We start from the raw sequence: 24680 nt of genomic DNA on the forward strand, positions 1-24680 counted from the left end.
CTGTATTGACTTTCGGGGACTCAATAACATTACGGTCAAGAATAAATATCCACTGCCCCTGCTCACCTCCGCTTTCGAACTTCTCCAGGGCGCCGTCATTTTCAGCAAGCTGGACTTGAGAAACGCTTACCACCTGGTCCGGATTCGGGATGGCGATGAATGGAAGGCGGCGTTTAATACCCACCTTGGACATTTTGAGTATCTGGTCATGCCGTTCGGCCTCACTAACGCACCTGCAGTATTCCAGGCTCTGGTCAATGATGTTCTAAGGGACTTTATTAACCGATTTGTGTTTGTCTATCTAGACGACATTCTGATCTTCTCTTCCTCCCAGGCGGAACACGAGACCCAGGTCCGGCTGGTGCTGCAACGCCTTCTGAAGAACCGGCTGTTCGTCAAAAGCGAGAAATGTGAGTTTCATGTGCCCTCGGTTGCCTTCCTAGGGTACATAATCGAGCGGGGAGATCTTCGACCCGACCCTGTGAAAGTCAAGGCTGTTGTGAACTGGCCAGAACCAAACAACCGTCACCAGTTGGAACGCTTCCTTGGCTTCGCTAACTTCTACAGGAGATTCATACGGGACTTTAGCAGGATTGCCTTACCATTAACTCAGTTAACCTCTCCCAAGCTTGCTTTTCAGTGGAGTGACGCTGTCCAATCAGCCTTTCAGGAGCTCAAGAAACGGTTTGCTTCAGCGCCCATCCTGGTCCAACCTGATACCACTCTTCAGTTCGTGGTAGAGGTCGACGCATCCGACTCAGGGGTGGGGGCCGTCCTTTCCCAACAGAGGGAAGGTAAGATGCACCCTTGTGCCTATTTTTCTCGTCGTCTCACCCCTGCAGAACGTAACTACGACGTGGGCGATCGGGAGCTCTTGGCGATTAAGCTCGCCCTGGAAGAATGGCGGCATTGGCTGGAGGGCACCACTCAACCCTTCGTGGTCTGGACCGATCACAAAAACCTGGCCTACCTTCAAACGGCGAAACGTCTCAACGCTCGACAGGCCAGATGGGCCCTGTTTTTCACCCGTTTTCACTTCTCAATCACCTACAGACCCGGTTCCCGAAATGTCAAGCCGGACGCTCTCTCCCGTCAGTTTTCCGCTGCTGACGAAAAGGCGGATCCGGATTCCATTCTGCCGGCAACCTGTACTATTGGGGTCATCACCTGGGAGATCGAGGCGGCCATCCGGGCGGCTCAGATAGCCGAACCGGATCCGGGAGGGGGGCCCGTCCACCGACTCTATGTTCCGCGCTCTGTCAGATCCCAGGTTCTGCAATGGGCTCACACGGCCCGGTTCTCATGCCACCCAGGGATACATCGCACCGTCAAGTTTCTCCAGCGGTACTTCTGGTGGCCCTCACTCACCCAAGATACTCGGGAATACATCACTGCTTGTACGGTCTGTGCCCGAAACAAACCATTGAACCAACCCCCGGCGGGTCAGCTCCATCCGTTATCCACTCCTTCCAGGCCATGGTCTCACATAGCACTGGACTTCATCACCGGGTTACCTCCATCAGCAGGTAACACTGTCATTCTCACCATAATCGATCGTTTCTCTAAAGTGGCTCATTTCATTGCTCTGCCTAAGCTTCCCACAGCTCTAGAGACTGCACGCCTACTCGCCACTCACGTCTTCCGCCTGCATGGGATCCCGGAAGACATAGTGTCCGACAGAGGGCCTCAATTTACTTCTCGGGTCTGGAAAGAGTTCTGCAACTCCCTGGGCGCAAAGGTCAGTCTATCCTCGGGCTATCATCCTCAGAGCAACGGCCAATCCGAGCGGGCCAACCAAGAACTGGAGACCGCCCTGCGCTGCGTCGCCTCCACCAATCAAACCATCTGGAGTGAGGAGTTGCCGTGGATCGAGTACGCCCATAACAGCTTGACTGCCTCTGCCACCGGCCGGTCTCCATTCGAAGCTTCCTTGGGATATCAGCCTCCTCTTTTTCCTGCTGTGGAAGGTGAGCACTCTGTACCCTCCGTCCAGGCTCATCTGCGCAGGTGTCGCAGAGTTTGGCGGGCAACTCAAGCGGCCCTACTGCGCACGAAGGAGAACAACAAACGCATCGCAGACCGGCACCGGACTCCAGCACCCGAATACTCTGTCGGCCAGAAGGTATGGCTTTCTACCCGCTTTGTTCCGGTCAGGACTGAATCTAAGAAACTTACACCCACCTTCATTGGCCCTTTTGAAATCTCCGCCTTGGTCAATCCTGTCTCTGTGAAGTTAAAACTCCCTCGCAATATGAGAATCCATGATGTTTTCCATGTTTCACAACTCAAACCTGTCCGGTCTAGTCCTCTGTGCCCTCCTTCCAGGCGCCCTCCTTCCAGGCCCCCTCCTCCCGCCCGGCTCGTGGACGGGTTGCCGGCTTATTCCATCACTCGCATAATGGACTCACGGCGCCGGGGGCGTGGCTGTCAGTATCTGGTTGACTGGGAGGGCTATGGCGTGGAGGAGCGCTCCTGGGTCCCTCGGGCGGCCGTTCTGGACGTGCCTATGCTCCGGGAGTTTCACCGCCTGCATCCGGACAAGCCTGGTGGGTCGCCGGGGGGCTCCCGTTGAGGGGGGGGTACTGTCATGGTCTCCGCTCCTCGTCAGCTGACAGCCGTCAGGTGTTTTGTTTTTGTTACCTTTCTCTCTCACCTCTGCTCTCCCCTTCTCTCTCACCCTCTTCCATTCTCTCTTTCTCCTGCCGGGGCAGAGCTCAGTATGGGCTCCTGCCCCTGGCCTACGCACCTGGAGGTGATCAGCACATCTGTCGCTGATCATGAAAGATTGGAACCCTTCTTAAGAGGGCAAGTCTGCTCTACTCGTCGCTGGATCGATGAGTCATCAGCGTCAGTCGTCCTGTATTTTGTAAAGTCAGTTTATGAGCATGTCTGAACCAGGAGACTAATGGTTTTTTTTTCTGCCTGTGCATAGATTGCCTCTGGACTTGTTCTTCTCCTGTGCCTGGCGACTGAACGGGAGCAAGAGAGATAAAGGAGAGGAGATGTGCTAGGACTGAATGGAAACTTTCCCTTCCTGGACTCCTGCCTCTTTCACTCCTGGACCCTGGAACCCCGGCCCCTTTTTCCTTTGATACCATTATGTGTATATATGAATTCCACTGTAGGAAACAGTAAATAAATGCACCTTTTGAAGACACTAGTGGTCTGCGCGTGAGTCCGATCTACGAAACCTGACAATAGCAACATGTTTGATTCTCAGATTTGCTACATTTGCCTCCCTGCGACTTGGACCACTTCCCCAAAATGAAATTTGAAAATAAAATTAGAAGGATGCAGTTATAATAAACTGTAGGAGATCCAGTACACATCATTAATGCACAAAAGCAAATGCTCACAACAGTGATATTAAAAGAGCAGCTGTGCTAGAAGCGATGTGGTGCTGCCCAAACAGGCTACCTATGAGGTTAGAGCAAGTCAATTTGAATCAGCTATGTGCTTTGATTTTTTTTTTTTTTTAAAGGTGGAACATTTTGATCACATGCTGTACTGATGAAACAGGGAAAACAAAGTGCAACACATGTCTACCTGCTGTGCCAAAGGCACCCAGGGATTCAAAATTAACCCACAGCATTCATGCCAACATTTAAGTCAGTGTTTGTGCAAATGCTACCGGTCAAACGCAGTGAGGCAGACGATAAGATGGCCTTTTCCTCCAGCTCCCAGACATGAACTCTGACTCCTGAGATTACATCAGGCCACACACCATCAGACACCTCAACCCTCAGCCAGTAGCTGCCACCTGGAATGTTCTGTCGCAGGTTTAGCTCTCCTGAGCTCTGGTCCACACTGAAGTATCTGAAGAAACAAATGAAAGCTGTAAAGTAGGAAACTGTTGCTTCAGTATAAAATGAGAGAAAGAGAAATTCAAAAGCAGGGTTCCTTTTGTTTCTTAGCTCCTGTCTGAAAGATATATACGAAACAGATGGCAGACAGACATGTAGAAAATTGGTCAGTGGTACCTGGGCTCACTCCGACAGGAAGTGAATACAAATTAATGTTAAAAAACAAAAAGCTCAGAGAAACAGGTAAACAAAAAGTGCCAGGAAAAAAGACAGACGAGAAAGCAAAATGCTTCTGCTCGAAAAACTCATAAAAGGGCTTGATAGTTGTCATGGTAACTGTCAAAATTTGTTATATGAATAAAACAAATATGCAATTGGTATTTCTAATCTGATCTTAAGGGTGTGAACACTGAATAACTGCACGGTTCTGCAAGGTTCCTACGAAGCAGCCTAGTAAGAAGGGCTGTTTCATCCAAGGAACATAACACAAGTGGATCAAGGATTGCTTAGGTTTTTTTGCTGGGGGTGTTTTTTAATCTGATTGTATATTCCAGAATATCGATCAGCTTGCATTAGAGGCCAAGGAAATAAGATTAGGAGGATTAGGAAAAACTAACTGTGAGACGGGCCCTTGTTAGCAATGCGCCTACAGCATTTCTTTTAGCCCACATCCTCTTTATTTTACAGTTTGGCAGTTCTTCTGATACATTATTACGTTAGCACTTGTACCACTGCTACACACTGGGAGATCAGCATGTTTTCAGAGAACATTAGATGCATTTAACAGTGAGCTCTTACTTAGCTGCACTCGTCTCCAGAGTGTAGGTTTTGTTGTCCCAGTCATCTGGATCTGGGGCATATGCCTTCCCCAGTGCTGCATTCGCTATCCTTCCTGTTCAAGGTAAACACACACACACTGACTCAGTCTGGACAGAATCTGCTGATGCCAACACTTATCTTTTTCGTCCCTCTCTTCTCCTTATCTTGCATCCTTGTGTTCTGTTCTACTTATTATGCTCATAACTGTGGAGTCCCACTGCTGGAATGAATAGGCTCTCAGTGCTCCACTTCAGAGAGCGTGGAGCTTAAGGAAGCGAGGCTATCTCAGTATAGATTATGTTATTATCGACCTGCAGTGCCAGAGTACTGCAGCTGGGTAAACAATGGCAGCCTGGATGAGTCACGCTGCTCCTGTTTTCCACAATTACCAAAAATGTCATGTAGCTGAGTGTGTGATCAAAACACTAACAAGCCAATGTGCCTAACCAACTTACCTGGAGGGTAGAAACACTATAAAGAAATAAGAATCATGATTCTTATCATATTGTGATGTTCAGATGAGCTTTAGGCATAGGGTTGGCAGGGGAAGACTCTGCTGGGAGCTTCAGAAAGGATGTGACAATGATATTACCATAAGAAAACACTGCTAGAATGTAATAGAAAGAAAGCAATTATGAATTCCAGACTACTCTAAGCACGTATGGTGGTGAAAACTTTCCCTTAAAGCTGTAGCCTCAGTTTTCCCTCTTGACTCAAGCTCTCCTTGCGCTGTAAAAACAAAAAATCAGGGGCAAAAAGAAGAGAACAAGCATCTCACCCTTGTAGCTATGTACGTAGACATCTTTCTCTCCTGCCTGATGGGCGTTATCATTATGATCGCCAATAGTGATGGTGAGAGTGTTTGTGGCTGTCATCGGTGGCTCGCCGCTGTCAATCATAATAACAGGCAAGTGGAACTCACTCTGCCTTTCCCTGTCGAATCTCTGCAGAGCGGTGAGCGTGGCAGAGCCATTCCCATGGTCCTGTAGGTGGAAGTCAGTAGAGTACACAGAGGGCAGGGAGAGATAAAAAGGAGGCCCTTGCTCTGGGGAGTCTTTGTCAGTGACATACAGAAGAGTTGAACTCCTATTGAGCCAGACCACTTGAGGCACTGGACTGTTCTCCCACAGCATGGGAATGTAGGCTGTCTCCAGCTCTGGCCCGTTGTCATTCACATCTAGCAATGGCAAGCGGACCGTGACACTGCCACTCAATGGCGGGGTACCCCGGTCTGTCGCCATGACGACCAGCTCATAACCTGCCACTGTCTCTCGATCCAGCGGCCTAGCGACTGTGACCACACCTGCACCGCTGACTGCAAAATGTCCATACGGGTCTGACTCGGGGAGAATACTGTACGAAATGTCACCATTCGGACCAGAGTCAGAGTCAGAGGCCACAACCTGGATGATGCTGGTTCCTTCAGTTACATCCTCCGGCAAAGGAGACAGCAGATACGAGTCTGGGGTAAAAACAGGGGCATTATCATTCTCATCCTCCACCAGAACCAGACAGTGGATCTGGCTGGAAAAGTCAGTGTCCTCCACTTTGATGGTGAGGTTAAACCTTTGCTCCCCTGGCTGCTCAAAGTCCAGCTTTTTCTTCAGCCTCAGAGTGCCGCTCTGCTCCAGTCTGTGGCTAACCATGTAGAATCTCTGCTCAGGGTCTCCTGCTATCACACTGAAGGCCAAATGTCCGTATGAGCCGGCATCGGGATCCACAGCACTCAGCTCCAGGATAGGAGCGTCTTCATTTGTGCTCTCAGGTACACGAGCGCCGCACCAGTCCTCTTTAAACTTTGGCACATGGTCGTTGATGTCTGTCACCACTATAGTGACGGTAGCGGTACCCGTCATGCCGCCACCATCCCGAGCCTCTACCACCATACGGTGCGTGTCGGCATGCTCACGATCGAGGCCCTCTGCTGCCACAGAGATGGTCCCAGTGCTGGAATCAATCATGAAAAGATCTGCACCGTCTGCATTTTGTGAATTTTCCGTGATTTTGTAGGTGAGGATTGCATTTTGGCCTACGGCTGCATCATCAAGGTCTACAGCCATCATTTCCACAACTAATGTTCCAGGAGGGGAGTTCTCAGCTACACTGCTGTGGCAGTTATCAGGCGCACATGAAAAAGTGGGGGCGTTGTCATTGATGTCCCACACGTTGATGATAACATCCGTAAAGCCGGTAAGTCCCTCGCCCTCCTCGTCAGTTGCCATGACAACAAAGCGCCAGACAGCACGCTCTTCTCTGTCCAGGGTGTGCTGGACGTACATCTCCCCCGTGATGTCGTTGATCATGAAGTGTGACTCCGCCCCTTGGCCATGAATGGAATACCGTATGGCACCCTGGTCTGCATCTTTGTCTGGGTCAGTAGCTGTCACCTGCAGAGATAACGACAACTTCCTGAGAAAATGGATATTCATTCATCCAGTCAACCCCAAATTACTGCTTCCTCTTATCTCACCTCAGCCGTCACCCAAATCTTCTTTGCTTTCGGATTTTTTTAGACAGCCCATTTAAGTGTTTGCACTTTTCCCTGACCACCCAAATTAAAGCAATAAGCTCTGATCGGGCATGTTTCTTACATCTGGCGTCGGAGTAAGTCTGACAGCTGCACTGCTGAATTTCCCCGCACAACATCTATCTCTGTAACTTAAATGAAATTTCTAGAACGTTTTAAGCTAGGGTAAAGCACTAACAGTAGATAAACTGAAATAACATGTCACATTTTAAAATTGTGATCATTACTTAGCCGCAGCTATGGCCACACTAAGAAGGCGGTGTTTTAAGGATTATTACAGATGCTTAAATTACAGTAATTACTGAAAGAAGCACAGTATGTGTGTAGCCTCGTACCTGTAATACAAACACGGGTGACCCATCAAGCTCCTCTGTGACAGATCCGTAGTACTCATTCATGGAAAACACAGGCGCCTCATCATTCTTATTAACCACAGTAACTACCACCGCAGCGTAGTCTTCCCATTTCCCATCTGAGGCGAGAATCAGAAGCTTGTACCTCTTCTGCTGCTCATAGTCCAATGGCTGTGCAATAAAGATTGTCCCAACCTCTGGCTCGATGTCAAAGACACCACCTTTGTTGCCAGATGTTATCTGGTAGCGCAGCTTGGCGTTGGCCCCTGCGGCAGGAATTAAAAATGCATGTTTGAAAATGCGTTTAGTATCATTTTTACAATGTAGTAGAATTCACAGTGGGCTTTGTTCATGTCATTATTTCTTAAATCTCTGCATGCTGATACCTCACTATTGTCCCTTTTCATTTGTTGTTGCATTCCTCCAAAAACAAAAGGGTGTAACCACAAGGGTATTACACCTCATTTCCTCTAAGACCTGACTATTAGTAGGTTTTCATGTCTTCCTTTCTTCTTTTGATTACTTAATTAAATGGAAACTTTGTACCTCGTCTCCCTGGCTTTAATCAGATGCTAATTAAAAAAAAGAGTGTCGAAAAAAGTAAAAGGGAACATGAGAGCGAAAAGCAGCATAATGCGCTCTGATAATTCTCCCTAGGGAATGATTGTGAGGCTTGGGAGAGGGTGGGGGGAGGATTGTAGTTGTAGGAAGTCAATATCTGAAGCTATGTGTTGTGTCTCTATGGTCACCACCCGGTGTGGTGGTTTAATACTGGAATATTTAAGATAATCTCCTGCAATGTACAGTCTTTGCTTTCAATCATTTTGTTGGGTTAAAGTAGCTTCAATCCCATGTAAATACACTAATCTGTACTATTAACACAACCCTTACTGACAAAGTGCTCCCTGTCTCCCACAGGGCCCTGGTAGGCTTATTGCGGTCAAACCCAGGGTGGAGTTTTTAAACAAGACAGATTGAGTAGAGCCTCTTAGGCACAAGTGCAACAGTATTGTAACTTTAATGTTGGTGGTTGGAGTTATTCCACAGTTATTCATCATTAGTGCTGCAGCCCAGCCTAAGCTGCACCCCCGCTCCCCATAAATACTTGATTAACGGACCTAAACATGTCTGATAAAGGGATCTTAGGCTACTGCTATACAGAGGATGAGCATCCGCTTTATTGCTTAAATCCCACCCACCCACTGTGTGGGAGCGTGTCACTCTTTTTGGAACATATGTGCCACAGTGCATTACCGAACACTTAAATGACTACTAAATCTAGCACACTGCTTGATTTCAGCAGCATGATTTCAGCAGAGCTCAGACCGGATTGGAAAGGACTGCCCACAGGGTAACTTTATGAATACTGCTACAAATGAGGACCTATCTGAAGTAGTTTTGCTGTTTGCAGAAAGAGCCTGGCCAAACTGCAAACTGGAAATGTCTCTCTCTCTCAAAACCCCCCCATCCTAAATATAAAATATTGGTTGTGGTTGGCTAGCTTCTTTAACCTTTATTTCTAGAAAGTGGAATCAGTAAAAATGCCACGGGACTCAATCGTTCTGATGTCATTTCAAACTTACCTTCATCCTCGTCATTAGCACTAACAGTGACAACAGCCAGGCCCACATCTGCATTCTCATCAACGCCGACTTCATACAGTCGCTGAGCAAACACCGGTTTGTTGTCGTTGACGTCGCTGATGAAAACTCTCACATACGCTGTGTCTGCAAGAATGACAGAATGGCAGAAGATTAAACGGCACGCACAGCTCACACACATACATACTCGAACCATTACTGTAAGTGTGTTACTCTCATTCCATCTGTTTATTGATTCTACAATTCATTGTCACTGTTTAGTGGGGAAGAGGTACTTAACCCAGCACAATGTTGCTCAATGACGTATAAATTAGACAAAACATTACTCACAAAGATCTGCTGTAAATTACATGAATTATTCATTTTGTCAAGAGTTTATTCTTTTTACAGGGGGGACGGTTCTGAAGAGAAAGAGTAACAATAATGGGGCTAAACCTCGTCAACGAGCTACTTTCCTTTTTTTTTTTAACCGAGCGCAGATAACTAGGAAGGTTAAATATTTATAAGATGACAAGTGTTTGTGTCTTATCTGTGGGCTCCTCATTACATTGTTTATTCCTTTAGTTAAAAAGAGTAAATTATCTGCTCACAGAGCACATGGGTGACATGTTTATTTGGAGCTGCTGCAGTAAAAGATGGCAGAATGTGGCTTTATTTTCTTGGCTTGTTTTTGCATTTGCCTCCTCCGTTTGGTGCATCCCGGGGGTAACACAGAGACAGGTAATGTTTGCAGGGGAGATGAGCCCTTCTGGATGCGGTAGATATGTAGACACAACTAAGGCTCATCGCAAATGCTAAGCAGCCCTGGCAGCCTGAAGAGAGGGTTTTGCTACTCCAAAACACCACCCGGCACTCCTAACACCTCCTTCACAAACAGAGGCAAATACCCCCGTCTAAATACAAATGTCATAGGACGTCATTCTAAACACAGATATTATTACTGCGGAAATGTCACACTGTGAACAAGGTAAACAAACAAAGGCCTTTCTGGTTAAATTGTGAAACGAGAGAGTTAAAAAGGGGAAGAAATAAGGGATCGCTACAAGAAAGAGAGTTGGAAGAAATCTCTGAGCTATTTTCACATGGAAGAGAGTGTTGCTGTCTGGTCATGGCAGTAGAATAAATCAAATTAAAATTCACTTTTCAAAGTCAATCCCAAGGTGTAAATGAATGTATTGCCAATGCAGCCTTTTTAAAACACAGTGCACAGAGGAAGCACTCCTCACAGTTTAGAGTTACAGAGTTTCAGTATTGCCCTGTAGGCATATAGGGAAAGAACAATGCTGCTTTTTATGAACTGAACATCAGACCGGGGCAGAGGTCACCCTAAAGTTAACTCTGCCAAGTTATAAAGTTCCTCGGAATGCCACAGTAGTAAAAAAAACAACATATTTTTGCATCAATTTAAGGCACAGGGACACAATGAATCGGAAGTAGCTGTCGCTAATCATTTATGTCATTGTAACAAAAGAGTAATTTACACAAAGCTGGATTCTCAATTGACTTAATTGTCTGGAATAGTTTGACATTTTGGCACACACGCTTTTTCTTGTATAGAGTCAGACGAGTCGATTGAACCCGTCAAGTCATTATGTTAAATACAAAGCAAGAGACAGCAGCTTGATACTTCAGCTCTAAAAAACATTCAGAAAATAAACAACCACCAACATCTGTCCAAAGGTAAGAAAAAAAAAAGTGTAACAAAAGAAAAGTGTAACAAATATATCTAAAAAAATGTAACAGTTACAGATTTTTGTGGAATTTATGTGCCTGCTTCTTTCTGGCTGTGTGCCATAACAAGTTTTTGCACAGAACAAATCAAATATAACATTTTAATTAGTGAACTCTAGGGGTTATGATAAGCAAATTAGCCAGCTAGTGCAGCCCCGAGCAGCTACAGCATTAAACTCAGGTAAATTGAACATTAACCATGTAATCCAGTGCTGTGCTGGGAAATCGTGGGGTCCTGCCATTCATTTCGATGTAATTTTGACACATGCCAATCATCATGAAAACATTGTTGAACACCTTGCACACTGCACTCCCCATGGATATTGTAACGATGGTTAAGTGTTACTGGACAGTGACATGTTGGTTTTCTCTGCACACTGTTGTTGTTCCTTTAAGATTCATGTTTGGTTGGGCTGCAGGAAGTAGTGAGGGTGGTGTACAGGAAGGGGTGGGGGGACCTGGTTGTTCTGTGTGTGTGCCAGGCTGAAGAGAGGTGTAGTTCGAGAGCGCTTCCCCCTGAGTTAACAACCCGCTGGCTTATGTGCCGAATAAACGGACAAACTGAGACCCCAACCGTCTGGTTCTTGTGAACGTTACATTGGTGTCAAAAGTGAAGAAAGAAAAAAGAACCCCAGAACGCCCGAGACCCTGTTGCCGGCGACGCTTGCCGTTACGAGACGAGGATGTTGCCGGGCAGGATTAAGAAGGAGACGGAGGAGAGGGAGGTTCGTCCGCGCTCGCCCGCCCATGGAGTGAGGGAAACGGCGCTGCGGCTGTCTGCCGAGGCTGGAACTGTTCGCACAGCGGCCGCGATTCCGGCGGGAAGGAGTCGACCTCGCTTGGCGCGCCGTCACGTGATGTAAACAAACATGGCGGCGCCCAGCAAGCTGCAGCGAATATAAAAACGCCTAAGTTCAGCGGCAAGACGCCATGGGAAGTGTTTATCGCACAGTTCGAGCTGTTAGCTGTTGCAGCTGGCTGGTCTGAGGAACATAAAGCTCTCCAATTGGCTTTGTGCCTGTGTGAGGATGCAGCTGCACGCCTGCTGCTGCTGACCGAGGAGCAGAGGGGAGATTATAATGCTCTGGTCGGAGCACTTCAGAGGCGCTTCGGGCAGTATAACCAACCAGTGCTGCTGAGGTCGGAGTTCCACAACAGACGCAGATTTCCAGGTGAGCCCCTCCGCATTTTGGCCCATGAAGTCGAGTGCCTTTGCCGGAGGGCGTATGACAGCATGCCACCATCAGTGCAGGCGGAGTTAGCTCGGGACCAGTTCCTGCAGGCCCTGAGCCCTAAAGAGCTCCGCATGCAAACTCAGCTTGCTCGGCCGGCCACACTCAGTGCAGCCCTGGAGCTAGCGTTGGAGAGGGAGATGCTTGCAGGATCCTCTGGGGGCGCTGACGACGCACACGTGGTGAGGGCTGTGTCAGCACCTGTGGAACAGATGGAGACGCCAGCGGGCCTGTGCAGTTTGGTGCAGACAGCTTCGCTGCAGTCGCCTTCCCCTCGGGCTGGCCCACACCGCCGACCTCAGAGCTGCTGGGGATGTGGACAAGTCGGACACCTCATCAGGCAGTGCCCCAAGCTTGCAGCGGTTCAGGGAAACGCCCACGGGCCCGTGTAGGCGGGAGTACACGGGCCTGGGAGAACGACATCCCCACACCACCGCCACCTCCACCCGGTGCGGCCATCACTGTGGGCTGGACCCAGGTTGGCGGCTTTTGCCATGTTCCAGTGACGATTGCGGGGGTGTCCTGTACGGCCCTGCTGGACACGGGATCCAATGCAACGCTGGTCCGACCCGATATTGTCCCAACCGGAGCTGCTGTACAACCGACTAACGTGCAACTTAAGACTGTGACCGGTGATCTGGCCCCAATGAGAGGGAAGGGAGTGTTCCAGTTCAAGGTGGGGGACCTCGGTGTGTCTTATGCTGCCTGGGTGGCTGACGTGCAGGACGCCTGCATCCTTGGGCTGGATTTTTTACGAGCCATTGGTGGTGTACTGGACTTAGGCAAAGGCCTCCTCGTACTCCCTGATGGGAAGAAGGTGCCGCTTATTCCTCCCCCGGTCTGCACAGCATCTGCCGCGGCGTCCACCTCCACCGCAGAGACCCCTGCAGACCAGCCAGCAGAACAGCGAGCGGAGGAGGAGGAGAGGCTCTCAGCAGTGAGGAGTATCTGGTCAAAGAACTGTGAGGGGCTGACTCCACAGCAGCAAGAGAGTCTATGGCAGGTACTAAAAGAGTTTAGTGACATTTTTGCCCTGAAAGAAAGTGATGTTGGCTTGACACACTTGGTAGAGCACGTCATTGAGACCGGGGATGCCCAGCCTATTAAAGTGCACCCCCGCCGCCTGCCCCTGGCTCATCAGGAGGCTGCAGACAGGGAGCTGTGTGAAATGATGAAGGCGGGCATCATAGAACCATCTGATAGCCCGTGGGCCTCCGCGGTGGTGATGGTGCCTAAGAAAAAAAGTCCTAGGATGCGTTTCTGTGTGGACTACAGACCACTCAACAAAGTGACGAAGAAAGACTCTTACCCCCTTCCCAGGATTGATGAGTCCCTCGACTTAGTAGCCGGGTCCTCCTGGTTTTCCACCCTGGACCTGCGGAGTGGCTACTGGCAGGTGCCACTGTCCCCGGAATCCAGACCGAAGACAGCCTTCTGCACTAACAGGGGACTATGGCAGTTCAAAGTCCTGAGTTTTGGCCTTTGCAACGCTCCTGCGACCTTCGAGAGGCTCATGGACAGTGTGCTGGCTGGCGTCCCACGGCAACGGTGTCTGGTTTACCTGGATGATCTTCTAGTGCACGGGAGCTCCTTTGATGCTGCCCTGGATGCCCTGAGACAAGTGTTGGAGAGGGTGGCGGCTGCAGGCCTGAAGCTGCATCCCGACAAGTGCCACTTCATGAGGAGGGAGGTGGAGTTTCTGGGCCACAAGCTGGGTCGTGAGGGCATCAGCACTTTGGAGGAAAAAATTCACACCATTACCGAGTGGCCCACACCAGCAGACCAGAAACAGCTCAAAAGCTTCCTAGGACTGGCGTCTTATTACAGGAGGTTTGTGAAGGGCTTTTCCTCCATAGCCGCACCACTCTTCCACCTGCTGCAGAAGGACCGTGACTTCATCTGGACCCAGGACTGTCAGCAGGCGTTCGACACCCTCCGCAGATCGCTGACAGAGTCCCCAGTCCTTGCCCCCCCTGACCCCACCCTGCCTTTTGTCCTGGACACTGACGCAAGTAATGTGGGGCTGGGAGCGGTGTTGTCGCAGGTTGGACCGGAAGGGGAGAAGGTGGTGGCGTACTTCAGCCGGGTCCTGAACAGGAGCGAGCGGCGCTACTGTGTCACACGACGAGAGCTGTTGGCTGTGGTGGCGGGGGTGAGACACTTTAAATACTACCTGTGCGGCACAGCATTTGTTGTCAGAACTGATCATGCTGCCCTTCAGTGGCTGATGTTTTTCAGGGAGCCAGAGGGACAGGTGGCTCGCTGGCTGGAGGAGCTCCAAGCCTTCAATTTCACCGTGGAGCACAGAGCAGGGACGCACCATTCTAACGCAGACGCCCTCTCTCGCCGCCCATGTGCTGCAGCTGGCTGCCGTTACTGTGAGAAGCGAGAGGAAATAGAGCGGGAACTCACGACAATAGACGGAGCAGCACAGCTCGCCTGCAGGGTTCTTCTGGTGGTGGATGCAGCGGAGTGGAGGGCACGGCAGGAACAAGACACAGACCTGCTGCCGGTCCTGCAGTGGCTGGAGAAGGGGGAGCAACCCCTTTGGGATGAGGTCACTGGGTTTTCCATCTGTACCAGGGGGCCGTGGGCCAAGTTTGCAGCTCTCAGGCTGAAGGAGGGGGTGTTGGAGCGTGCCTGGAAGGATCCTGCCACGGGGGAGGAGAGGTGGCAGGTTGTGGTGCCAAGGTCGCTGAGGTCAGCTGTGCTGGGAGCCTGCCATGGGAGCACTGGCTCTGGCCACTTTGGGGTCTCCAAGACTCTTCGCCGCCTCCGCCAGGGCTATTACTGGGGTCAACAGCGGAGGGATGTGGAGGACTTTTGCCGCAGCTGTGATGCATGTTCCTCACACAAAGGGCCACAAGACCAGTCCCGGGCTCAGCTTCAGCAGCAACCAGCAGGAGCCCCAATGGAGCGAGTAGCTGTGGACGTCATGGGCCCATTTCCTCGCACAGACAGAGGAAACCGCTATGTTCTTGTGGCCATGGACTATTTTACCAAGTGGCCGGAAGCATACGCCATCCCAGATCAGGAGGCTGAGACGGTCGCTGATGTATTAGTGGAGGGGATGTTCAGCCGCTTTGGAACAGCAGAGACCCTCCACAGTGACCAGGGGCGTAACTTTGAGTCCAAGGTATTTGCTGCCATGTGTGAACGCCTTGGGACTAAGAAAACCCGCACCACCCCACTTCACCCCCAAAGCGATGGGCTGGTGGAAAGGTTTAACAGGACGCTGGCCCAGCAGCTAGCCATCCTTACCTCAGAACACCAACGGGACTGGGATTACCATCTTCCCCTTACCCTCATGGCCTACAGGTCGGCAGTGCAGGACTCCACCCAATGTACGCCTGCCCTGCTCATGTTAGGGAGAGAGCTGAGAACTCCTGCAGAGTTGGCTTTTGGGAAACCCCCGGACGCGCCAGAGGCACCACCGGGCTGGCACTACGCAAGGAAGCTGCAGGACCGGCTGGATTCTGCACATTCCTACGCCCGAGAGCAGCTGGCGAAGGCAGGCCTGCGCCAAAAGAGGAATTACGACATCACCACTAAAGGGAGGCACTTCCGTGCTGGGGAGCTGGTGTGGGTCTACAGCCCAAAGAGGAAGAAGGGACGGTGTCCTAAACTGGATAGCAGCTGGGTGGGGCCTTGCAGCGTCCTAGAGCGAGTGGGGGAGGTTGTTTACAGGGTGCAGTTGCCTCCTAGGGGGAGGATAGTAGCGCTGCACAGAGACCGGATGGCCCCCTACAGAGGACAGTCCCTCCCCTCCTTTCCAGAGGGACGTGTACAGAGCGTCCATGACCCTGCTCAGAGGGGCCCCCGACCGGGGCTGCGTTCCCCCCCCTCGGACTCTTCACCCCAAAGCCCCGAAGCTCCGCGTCCTCCTCAGGGGCTCAGGAGGTCAAGGAGGGAATGTAGGCTACCGCCCCGCCTCAGAGACTGTGTCGTTCCCTCGGGGACGAGGAACTTATTGCTGGGGGGGCAGTGTAACGATGGTTAAGTGTTACTGGACAGTGACATGTTGGTTTTCTCTGCACACTGTTGTTGTTCCTTTAAGATTCATGTTTGGTTGGGCTGCAGGAAGTAGTGAGGGTGGTGTACAGGAAGGGGTGGGGGGACCTGGTTGTTCTGTGTGTGTGCCAGGCTGAAGAGAGGTGTAGTTCGAGAGCGCTTCCCCCTGAGTTAACAACCCGCTGGCTTATGTGCCGAATAAACGGACAAACTGAGACCCCAACCGTCTGGTTCTTGTGAACGTTACAATATGACAAAAGTTTTGACTTGGCCTCCAAACTCCCTAGATGCCACTGCGATGAACCATTTATGAGGCAGGCCAGAACAATCCGGAACAAACCCAGTCTATGGAGGCCCTAGCCTGCAGCCTAAGACCCAAAAGAATTAGGGCTGTGTTAGTGAATGATGATGATGAAGGGGAATATTTGATAGCTCACTAATTAAAGTGATTTTTAGCTCATTTCCACATTGATGATAATTATAACAAATTTAATTAGCCTTGCTTTAGATTTATGTTGCATCTCCACATAGTATATCCAACACTCTGGCTGTTTATGTGCCTTTTGAGATGTGCAGAGACCAGTTCATGCTTGGACTTTTGCACGCTTAATTGTGTGTTAAACAGGTAGACTGATCCATCATCACCAAGTGAGATGAAACAGGATATTTCTGTCTGATGGTTTGATTTTTAGATTTGAGCGTAACAAAACTGCACTAGAAGAGACACTTGTTTATTTTATGTCCTTTACTTTTATTTTCACGGGTGGGAGGGCGAGACAAAGAGGGGAGGAAAGATTGGTGAGCCATTTTATACATATAAAACAGACTGGATGAGTTAGCAGAACTGCCCAACGACACACACAATATATATATTTAAATATATTTTTTTAGCTTATTTATAATGTTGCCAATAATACATCGGTGCAAGAATAGTTGCTTCAGATTTTGAATTTGCCAAACATGAAACTACTTTAATGAAACTGGCAAGAGTTTTAAGTCTAGATAAAAACTTTTTACCTTTTTACCCATCCAACTATCCAGTCACTCATTCTTAAAATTTCTCACCTGTGTTGGGCTGTTTGTACTTCCCAGGTCGAGCTGACTCTTGGCCATCTTCTGACTGAACCTCCAGTAAGTAGGAGCTACGGGCCTCACGGTCAAAGACAGCTTCTGTGTAGATAATCCCAAGTTCTGGGTCGATACGAAACAGATTATGGTCCCCACTGCTGTCACTCAGCAGAGAGTAAGTGATCTGTGGAGCACAGGGAATTTGAAAATTAAGCTAAAGTAAAGTTTCAAGCAATAACCTGCAGAAACAGCAGAAGTTACAGGCTCTGTAGCTGAAAATGTCAAGAGGGCTAAGCAAATCAATACGCTCCATTCAACCAATATCGCCACAATCAGTGAGACAGCTGATGAAACAGCTCCCAAACCCACTTCAACAAAACTTTGAAAACAGTGGAACAAAAGCTTCCACACTGGTGGGATTGTTGTGTGATGTTACATAATGCTCTTTGTAGTGTAAATGGATGCTTTAGCAGGGAAACAGCAGTCTCTAGATTTTTGTAAAATTACTCCATTTTGCCATACCTTCACAAAATGATCATAAGTGTATAACCACAAACCTCTCCATTAAAGCCCAGGTCTTTGTCATGGGCGGATACTTGCAGAACTGAAGTCCCTATCTGGGCTCCTTCGGTCACTGAGGCCTCGTAGATGGAGGATGTGAAAAACGGTACGTTGTCATTGACGTCTTAGGATAGAAATGACATAGTCACCGTGACAATGTGTTAATTTCCTGATACCACTCACAATATCCTTTTTCTGCATTCAAAAGTGTAACCACTGATATTTTCTCAAAAATGAAATGAAATATGAGAACAAGAGAACAACACGTTCACCGCATCAGCTATAGAGGTAAATAACTTCTCTTTAGGCAAGACCAAGTAATCCCTCTTATAAGTAATTAGAATCTGTTTTTACTTTTTTAAATAGGTTTTAATACTGTGCCAATTTTATATTGTGTATTTATCCCCAGTGTGCTGCTTGTTAACTTCTTTTGTCTCTGAAGCTACATGTGCAAATATACATTATATTATATTAAATATAATATAATATACACTGTTCCAAAAAATAGTAATGTCAAAGTATCTTACTGTATATTTTACAGTTTTGTATTGTCTTTCTAGAATATCATTAAATTTACATAAGTAGATGTGATTTTACAGATCATTTTCTCACATAACAGACAAATATTTGTGAAATTATGATACATTTCTGAATGTATTTTTACAATCTAAATATGCTTATGTACAAATTATATATTTAAAAAACACGTAAATTGTGTTTTACTATATGTACAGTGATGTTATCTGTTAAATTCAAATGTAATACTATGGAAAAATATATAAAATGATCGAAAATCAATGAGAATAATAATTAAAGGAGTAATTTTGCTGGAAATGTCATGTCATCTAGGTCTGATTCAGTAATTCAGAGGTAACCAGTGAAAATATAATTAATATGAATAAAAACAAAGAAAAACATATAAAACATTGCACGGCCACGCTGTGCTAATTATATATTTTAAAAAATAAATGTAGAGGTAGGAATTGCAATTAATATAAATCTCAAAGTATTCACAACATTCCTGAACAGAAATAGGCCTCTGCACCTGGGGTGAGGGTGTGGCCATGAAAACAATGTGACATGCCATTGGATGTTGGGACACATAATCATCGGCCAATGAATGTGAACTAACAACCACAATGTCGTGGGTATGGCAGCACTGTAGGAAAACATCCTAATATAAAAGTATTTTACTGCATTTCACAGTTTTGTTCTGTTCTTCTAGAATATCGTCAAAGTTACGTAAATAGACTGATTTCACATTTCAAATGTAAATTAACGTTAAATCACTGTAATGTAATAAAACATAATTTTCATGATTATTAAATGTATCTGTCTGTACATATGCATATTTAGATTGTTAAAATACATTCACAACTGTATCATGATTTCACAAATATCTGTCCGTTATTTGAAAGAGTGAACTGTTGAATTCAAATGTAATGTTATGCAAAAGTATATAACATGATTCCTATAAGCTTGTGTTACATCACATAAGTATTATTATCATTGCTCTTTAGGGCGATCGTAGCTCAAGAGTTGGCAGTTCGCCTTGTGATCAGAAGGTTGCCGGTTCGAGCCCCGGCTCAGACACGCTCGGTGTTGTGTCCGTGGTCAAGTCACTTCACCTACTGGTGATGGGCCGATGGTGCTATATGGCAGCCTCGCCTCTGTCAGTCTGTCCCAGGGTATGCAATCCATTATTATTTAAACCAACTGTTAATTGTATATTTCTGTACATTTACGTATTATGATTCATATTGCCACATTCATTGACGTTGTTTATAGGTAATTTCATTGTTTGATCACGTTAAAATGTTCCTAATCTAAAAGCACTTGGAAAAGGCAGAATCCCATGTAAAATTAGAGCAACAAACTGTATTGTCATTACTGGAAATAACCGTATTTTTATGAGGAAATTATTTTCTGTTATTTTACGGTAGTATTTTGGCACCCCAGCTGCCGGAATATTACTGTTTTTTTAAGATGTTTTTTTTTTAACAGTGTAATATAATATAATACAATATAATATAATATAATATAACATAATATAATATAATACCAATTAAAATGTACTCAGACACAGTTATTAAATAAATAAATTAACATACATTTCAAGAATTTCCATAAAGTCTGCTGATGTAATGGTGAAATCTATTCAATCAATTAATTATATCAAATGACAAAGACAGCGAGACATGTACCTGTAATATTCACATAAACTCTTGTGAAAGCTGCAAGCGGCACTGCAGCCACATTTTGCGCCCGGACTTGAAGAGAGAAAAATGGTGTGGTCTCATAGTCCAGTGGCTCGGACACCAGAATGGACGCAGAACCATCTTCCCGGTTGGGAGAGAGGTAGAAACGGACGGGCATGTTGGTTTCAGGGACCATCCCATCCTCAAGGTTGTAGGTCACTCTTGGGTCACCCAACTGAGACGTTGCCTTGACTGTCTGAATAGCATCAGAAGTTACATCATGACTGTCTTGAAAACCTGGATTTTAGGTATCAAATCAGTAAGGACTAGCTCCTGAGGCAGAAAGTGATAAATGGAGCATACATACATCTCATGATAGAGCAAACCTCTATCATCTATCATGAGCAAACATCTCATAATAGGAAAAAAAAACATCAGCGAGTTTATGGATATGTAGCTGATCGCTCAGCTTATATAATATCATTCTACAATCTTGCTATGCACATTTGGAAAACATGTTTTTTTGAGGAGTACAGGCATTCAGGAGTCCCCTGAATGCCTGCTAATTTCACGGTTAAATCACTGCTCAATAATATGAGGTCAATGAGTCAATCCAAGAAATAATTAAAGCATTTAAGCACTTACAGCTAGACATCTTTAAATCTCTGGACAAATCATAGAAGAAAATTATTCTATATTAATTAGTTAGTTTTAAAGATGGTAGTGAGCATATTTTGTAGTTTTGGACAGAGCCAAAATGTTTGTGAAGGACAGCAGGTCTAATTATTGATGTCATCCATAACAGGCTTAACTAAAATGTCTGGTTAGGAGGAAATCATGTTTAACAATTTCATGTGTGATTTTGTATAGTCATCCATTCATCTGTCGATATCTTTCTATCAGTAACTAAATAATAAAAAAAAAATAGTAGTGAAAGGCTCATGGTCACGTTTTCTTTTTTTAATATTAAGTTTTTTCTGTTTTTTAAGTAGTTTCATAGAGTGACTCTTACTTGTAGTCTCACTGTGTTATCTCAGTACTTTTTAGTCTCTGAATTCTTTTCCCATTACTGGGCAGATTATATTAGCCATTTTACAGTGATTAATTATAAACACTTAATCAGAAATCAGCCCCTGAAAATGTTCTGTCCCCTCTGTGTTGAGAGTTAAGCTCCACCCCTGAGCTGATGGGCACATTTTCTAACTTTACACAGAGCCAGGTTAGCTGTTTTTCGCTTCTTTTGCTGAGCTAAGCTTACTAGCTGCAGGATACAGCTCTATAACTAACTCCCAGAGATTGAGTGCTATCAGTCTACTCATTCAAGTCAAGACAGTGTCAAGTCAGCATATTTCCTAAAATGCTAAACTACTTTTTCCTTTGAGATTGGTCAAGTAACATTTGTTCACATGTGACAGGTTATAAGCGGTCAGACTGCAGTACGGGTCAGCAGCCTGAACGAAACACAGGTTATATCAAATTCTGATTAAATTTTTGCTTCAATGACTGATTATCTAAGAAAGACATAGCGTAGGATGAAAGTCAAACCTGCTGCCTGAGTCCTAAAATAACCTCTTATCAAGAATTGAGCTGCCTTTTGAAGACCTTGAACAAAAGGACTTTTTTTCCATCTCAGATTGACAGCTATAAATTTTTCACATCAAAGGAGACATTTTCAATGAATTTAATAAGTCTAGTGTCATAAAATTTGCCAAGCACATGGGATTCAATGTCATCTTTCTGCCACAGCATCACATTAGAACTCTTTTACAGGTTTTTCAGCACTGAAGAACCTTCTGAGGCATATTTAAGCTCAGTGTTAGCAGAATGTCTAAATAATGGTCAAATTGCACTGATTCAGGTAAGCAAGCATTCATCTAACGTAAACAGCAAATAATAAGATTAATAAATAATAATAGTGATAATAATGATAAAGGGAAACAAACATTGTAACAGAAATTGAAGTTGCTTGCATCCTTACCACTATGGGCGTGTCCCTGGCAGTGTTTTCAGGGATGACAACACTGTAGCTTTCTTTTTCCCACTGTGGAGGCTGGTTCTTCACATTGGTGATGGTGACTGCCAGCTCCACAGAAGTGCTACGATTCCCACCATCAGTTGCTATGATATCCCTTGTAATATAGGTCCGCTGTGAACAAAGGGAAGAGTTCAATGGGGGAAATTATCATCATATTTGATGTTGAAATGATTACTACCCTGAAGTAAGATATTACTTTAATCTTGTGACTCTCAGTGAGAAAATGAGGCCCTGTTGACACCGTTAGCAGCAACTACCACAATGGCAGGTTTCCGTGTTTATATCTATCTGTGCAGACGTTTTAGCTGCATTATAAGTGACATTAAAAACTTTCACCATCACCTCTTTGATTATGTGTTTACTCTTTTATTAATTACATATAGGTCCAGAAATGTTTGGACACTGACATAATTGTCAGTTTTTTGTCTGTACTCCACCAAGTTTTAAGGGTCTACAAACATGTTTCCTTTACTGCTTTGAAATTAGTTAGTCGTATACACAGTCACCTGTTGTCTTGGGTAAAACATCATATTTCTTTTAAACCCCTTGAACAGTAAGTTTCATTATTGTTTCTCTTAAACTCTATTGTGCTTGCATACAAAAGCAAAATTGAGAAAATTGTGTCACTGTCCAAAAATGTACAAATCAAGCTATTTTTGTGATAAAAAAAAGTTTTTTCATAGCAAAGTGTAATATTTTGCTTAATGTTTAGTAGAAGAGTTAGACCTCTGCGTGACTGTGGGGGCAGCTGTTTCTGGCAGCACAGCAGCACTAAGAAAAACATGTAGATCTGGGCGTTTATACGGATATGTCTTTGTGCGAGCAGATGCAAGCAGCGATAAGCTGTCGATCAGCTAATTGGACGACCCAAACGTGGAAACCATTTAGTTAGACTCAAAACAACAAAAGCAGCAGAATAAGCCATAGAAAAATACATTAAGCCATAATTCTGACTCCATAAAAACCCTTTTGTTACTGTGCCATAATTGAATTCCAAGGACATAAGGGAGTAAATTTGACTTGGGGACTGCATTTCATCAAAGTGGACACCACAAGAAAAAGTGAAAAGAGTCCATTTACCTAAATTAAACAATGAGTAACATTAAAATTACACTCACACCAAAGTGAAGAAGAAGAACATTTAGAAATGTGTCCTTTTACCCACATATTATGATTGTATTTCATAATAATGACTAAGTCACAGTTACAGAGCTTAAATGAAAAATTGTTCACTATTATTTCACCACGAATTCAATCGTTCAGCTTTAACATTTCGACTACCAGCTGCATTATTCTGTTAATGTAAATCAGGGCCGGCGACTCTATTATTGTGCTGCAGTGGTCAGATAAAAACCAATCTCCCTGAAGTTCAGTATTAGATTTTCTATTTGTGGGACAATCCAATTAGTATTTTTAAAGCAATGCAACTCTTTTCCAAAGCTTGAAACCAGAGAACAAAGATTGCAATCTGCAATGCCCAATATGGACCCAGCAGCTGCTGCTTTTACATTAAATGAATATCTGACTTGGTAATACTTGGAAATTAAATTTGCTGTAATAGTGTCAGATCTCTACCAGAACATATAAAATATTCTGGATACGGTCATGGCAACCTTTTCCATCTTTTCCACTTAATTCTCTGTGGAACCAGTGTACAGTGTGTTGACACGGGATGAGGTCGGCTCTGGCTGTGCATGTCTTAGGGCATAAGAACATTCATAGCTGCTCAGTGGCATATCTCTTCCATTAAAGTGCTTCGAGTCAACTGGGAACAGTGCTTCACATTTTACTGTGAAGTTTGGCTTGAAAATTTAGCCTTAATTCTTTTTCAATGTAATCAGAAACTGCGATGAGAAAATCAAAAAGAACAAGGTCCCAGACCAGCGAAGACATTTAACATTTAATGAAGTGCTTTTATGGTTACAGCACAAAGATTGTTGCAGGATCCAAATAACTTCTGAAACCACCCTAAAATATGCAACAGCTTTGTTAGGCGAGGTTTTGTGCTTAGCGTTATCAATTTTGCATGAAGTCAGCAGCAAAATTGCCAGAGACTTCCGACACCAGTGCAGTAAAAAGTATGTTAAATAATAAACAGCCCTATAGTGCAATAGCAGGTTTCTGGCCAAAGAACAGCTCCTGTTGAATAAATTAAGGTGAAAACTGGAAGCCGAGCACTGATAGGTCTCAGAAAGGCTACGACATACTTGTGAAGAATGTAAGAAATAAAAAAATGTGTTACATTACTGGCATTGACATTATAAATCACTTGAAGTTAGCTGACAACACTCAGCTCAGTAAACTTTGAAGATAGCGTTTTTAGGTAGTTTTCATACAGAAGCGAATTATGCATACATGTAAAATAACTTGTATTCTGAAAACAACTGTGTAATTTATCTTAAGGGGATTCACCTTTGTATTTCACACTTCTCCAAAGATTGTGGCTTAGTGTTTTCATTTTTCAGAAGCTGTTAGCAGGGAGGTTAACTTTGCATTCATAATCTTCCTCACAGTGTTTCAGTTAATCACTTCAAAATACAAAAATCGTTTGTTGGTGCACACTGTCAGTCTTTTTATCAAAGTCTCAGATGATAAACGACGATGAAAGAAAGCTTTTTTATATATATATATATATCAAAGCCACAGCATTTATAAGAGACAATGAGTTGCAGAGTATGGTAATTAGCTTCTTTTAAACCTGTGCCATTAATTAAAACACTTTTTTGACAGCTACTGCAGGT

General features: G+C 45.5%; 1 protein-coding gene across 1 annotated transcript in view; it reads right to left on the reverse strand.

The window, feature by feature from the left end:
- LOC146704252 (neural-cadherin-like) overlaps positions 1 to 24680 on the reverse strand; it is a 114625-nt gene that overhangs the window by 27413 nt on the left and 62532 nt on the right. The window contains exons 12-20 of the mRNA XM_085461273.1: positions 21883 to 22050; positions 19911 to 20160; positions 17703 to 17830; positions 17143 to 17329; positions 9086 to 9229; positions 7485 to 7768; positions 5401 to 7009; positions 4602 to 4695; positions 3632 to 3816 (exon numbers count right to left, since the gene is read on the reverse strand). Of these exons, the coding sequence (XP_085317399.1) occupies positions 3632 to 3816; positions 4602 to 4695; positions 5401 to 7009; positions 7485 to 7768; positions 9086 to 9229; positions 17143 to 17329; positions 17703 to 17830; positions 19911 to 20160; positions 21883 to 22050 (3049 nt within the window). The remainder of the gene's footprint in view (positions 1 to 3631; positions 3817 to 4601; positions 4696 to 5400; positions 7010 to 7484; positions 7769 to 9085; positions 9230 to 17142; positions 17330 to 17702; positions 17831 to 19910; positions 20161 to 21882; positions 22051 to 24680) is intronic.

This window comes from Copadichromis virginalis, linkage group LG7 (assembly GCF_057382275.1).
Source record: "Copadichromis virginalis isolate Kocher_CV1m ecotype Utaka linkage group LG7, C_Virginalis_male_GT1.1, whole genome shotgun sequence".
In the NCBI taxonomy this organism is placed as follows: Eukaryota; Metazoa; Chordata; class Actinopteri; order Cichliformes; family Cichlidae; genus Copadichromis; species Copadichromis virginalis.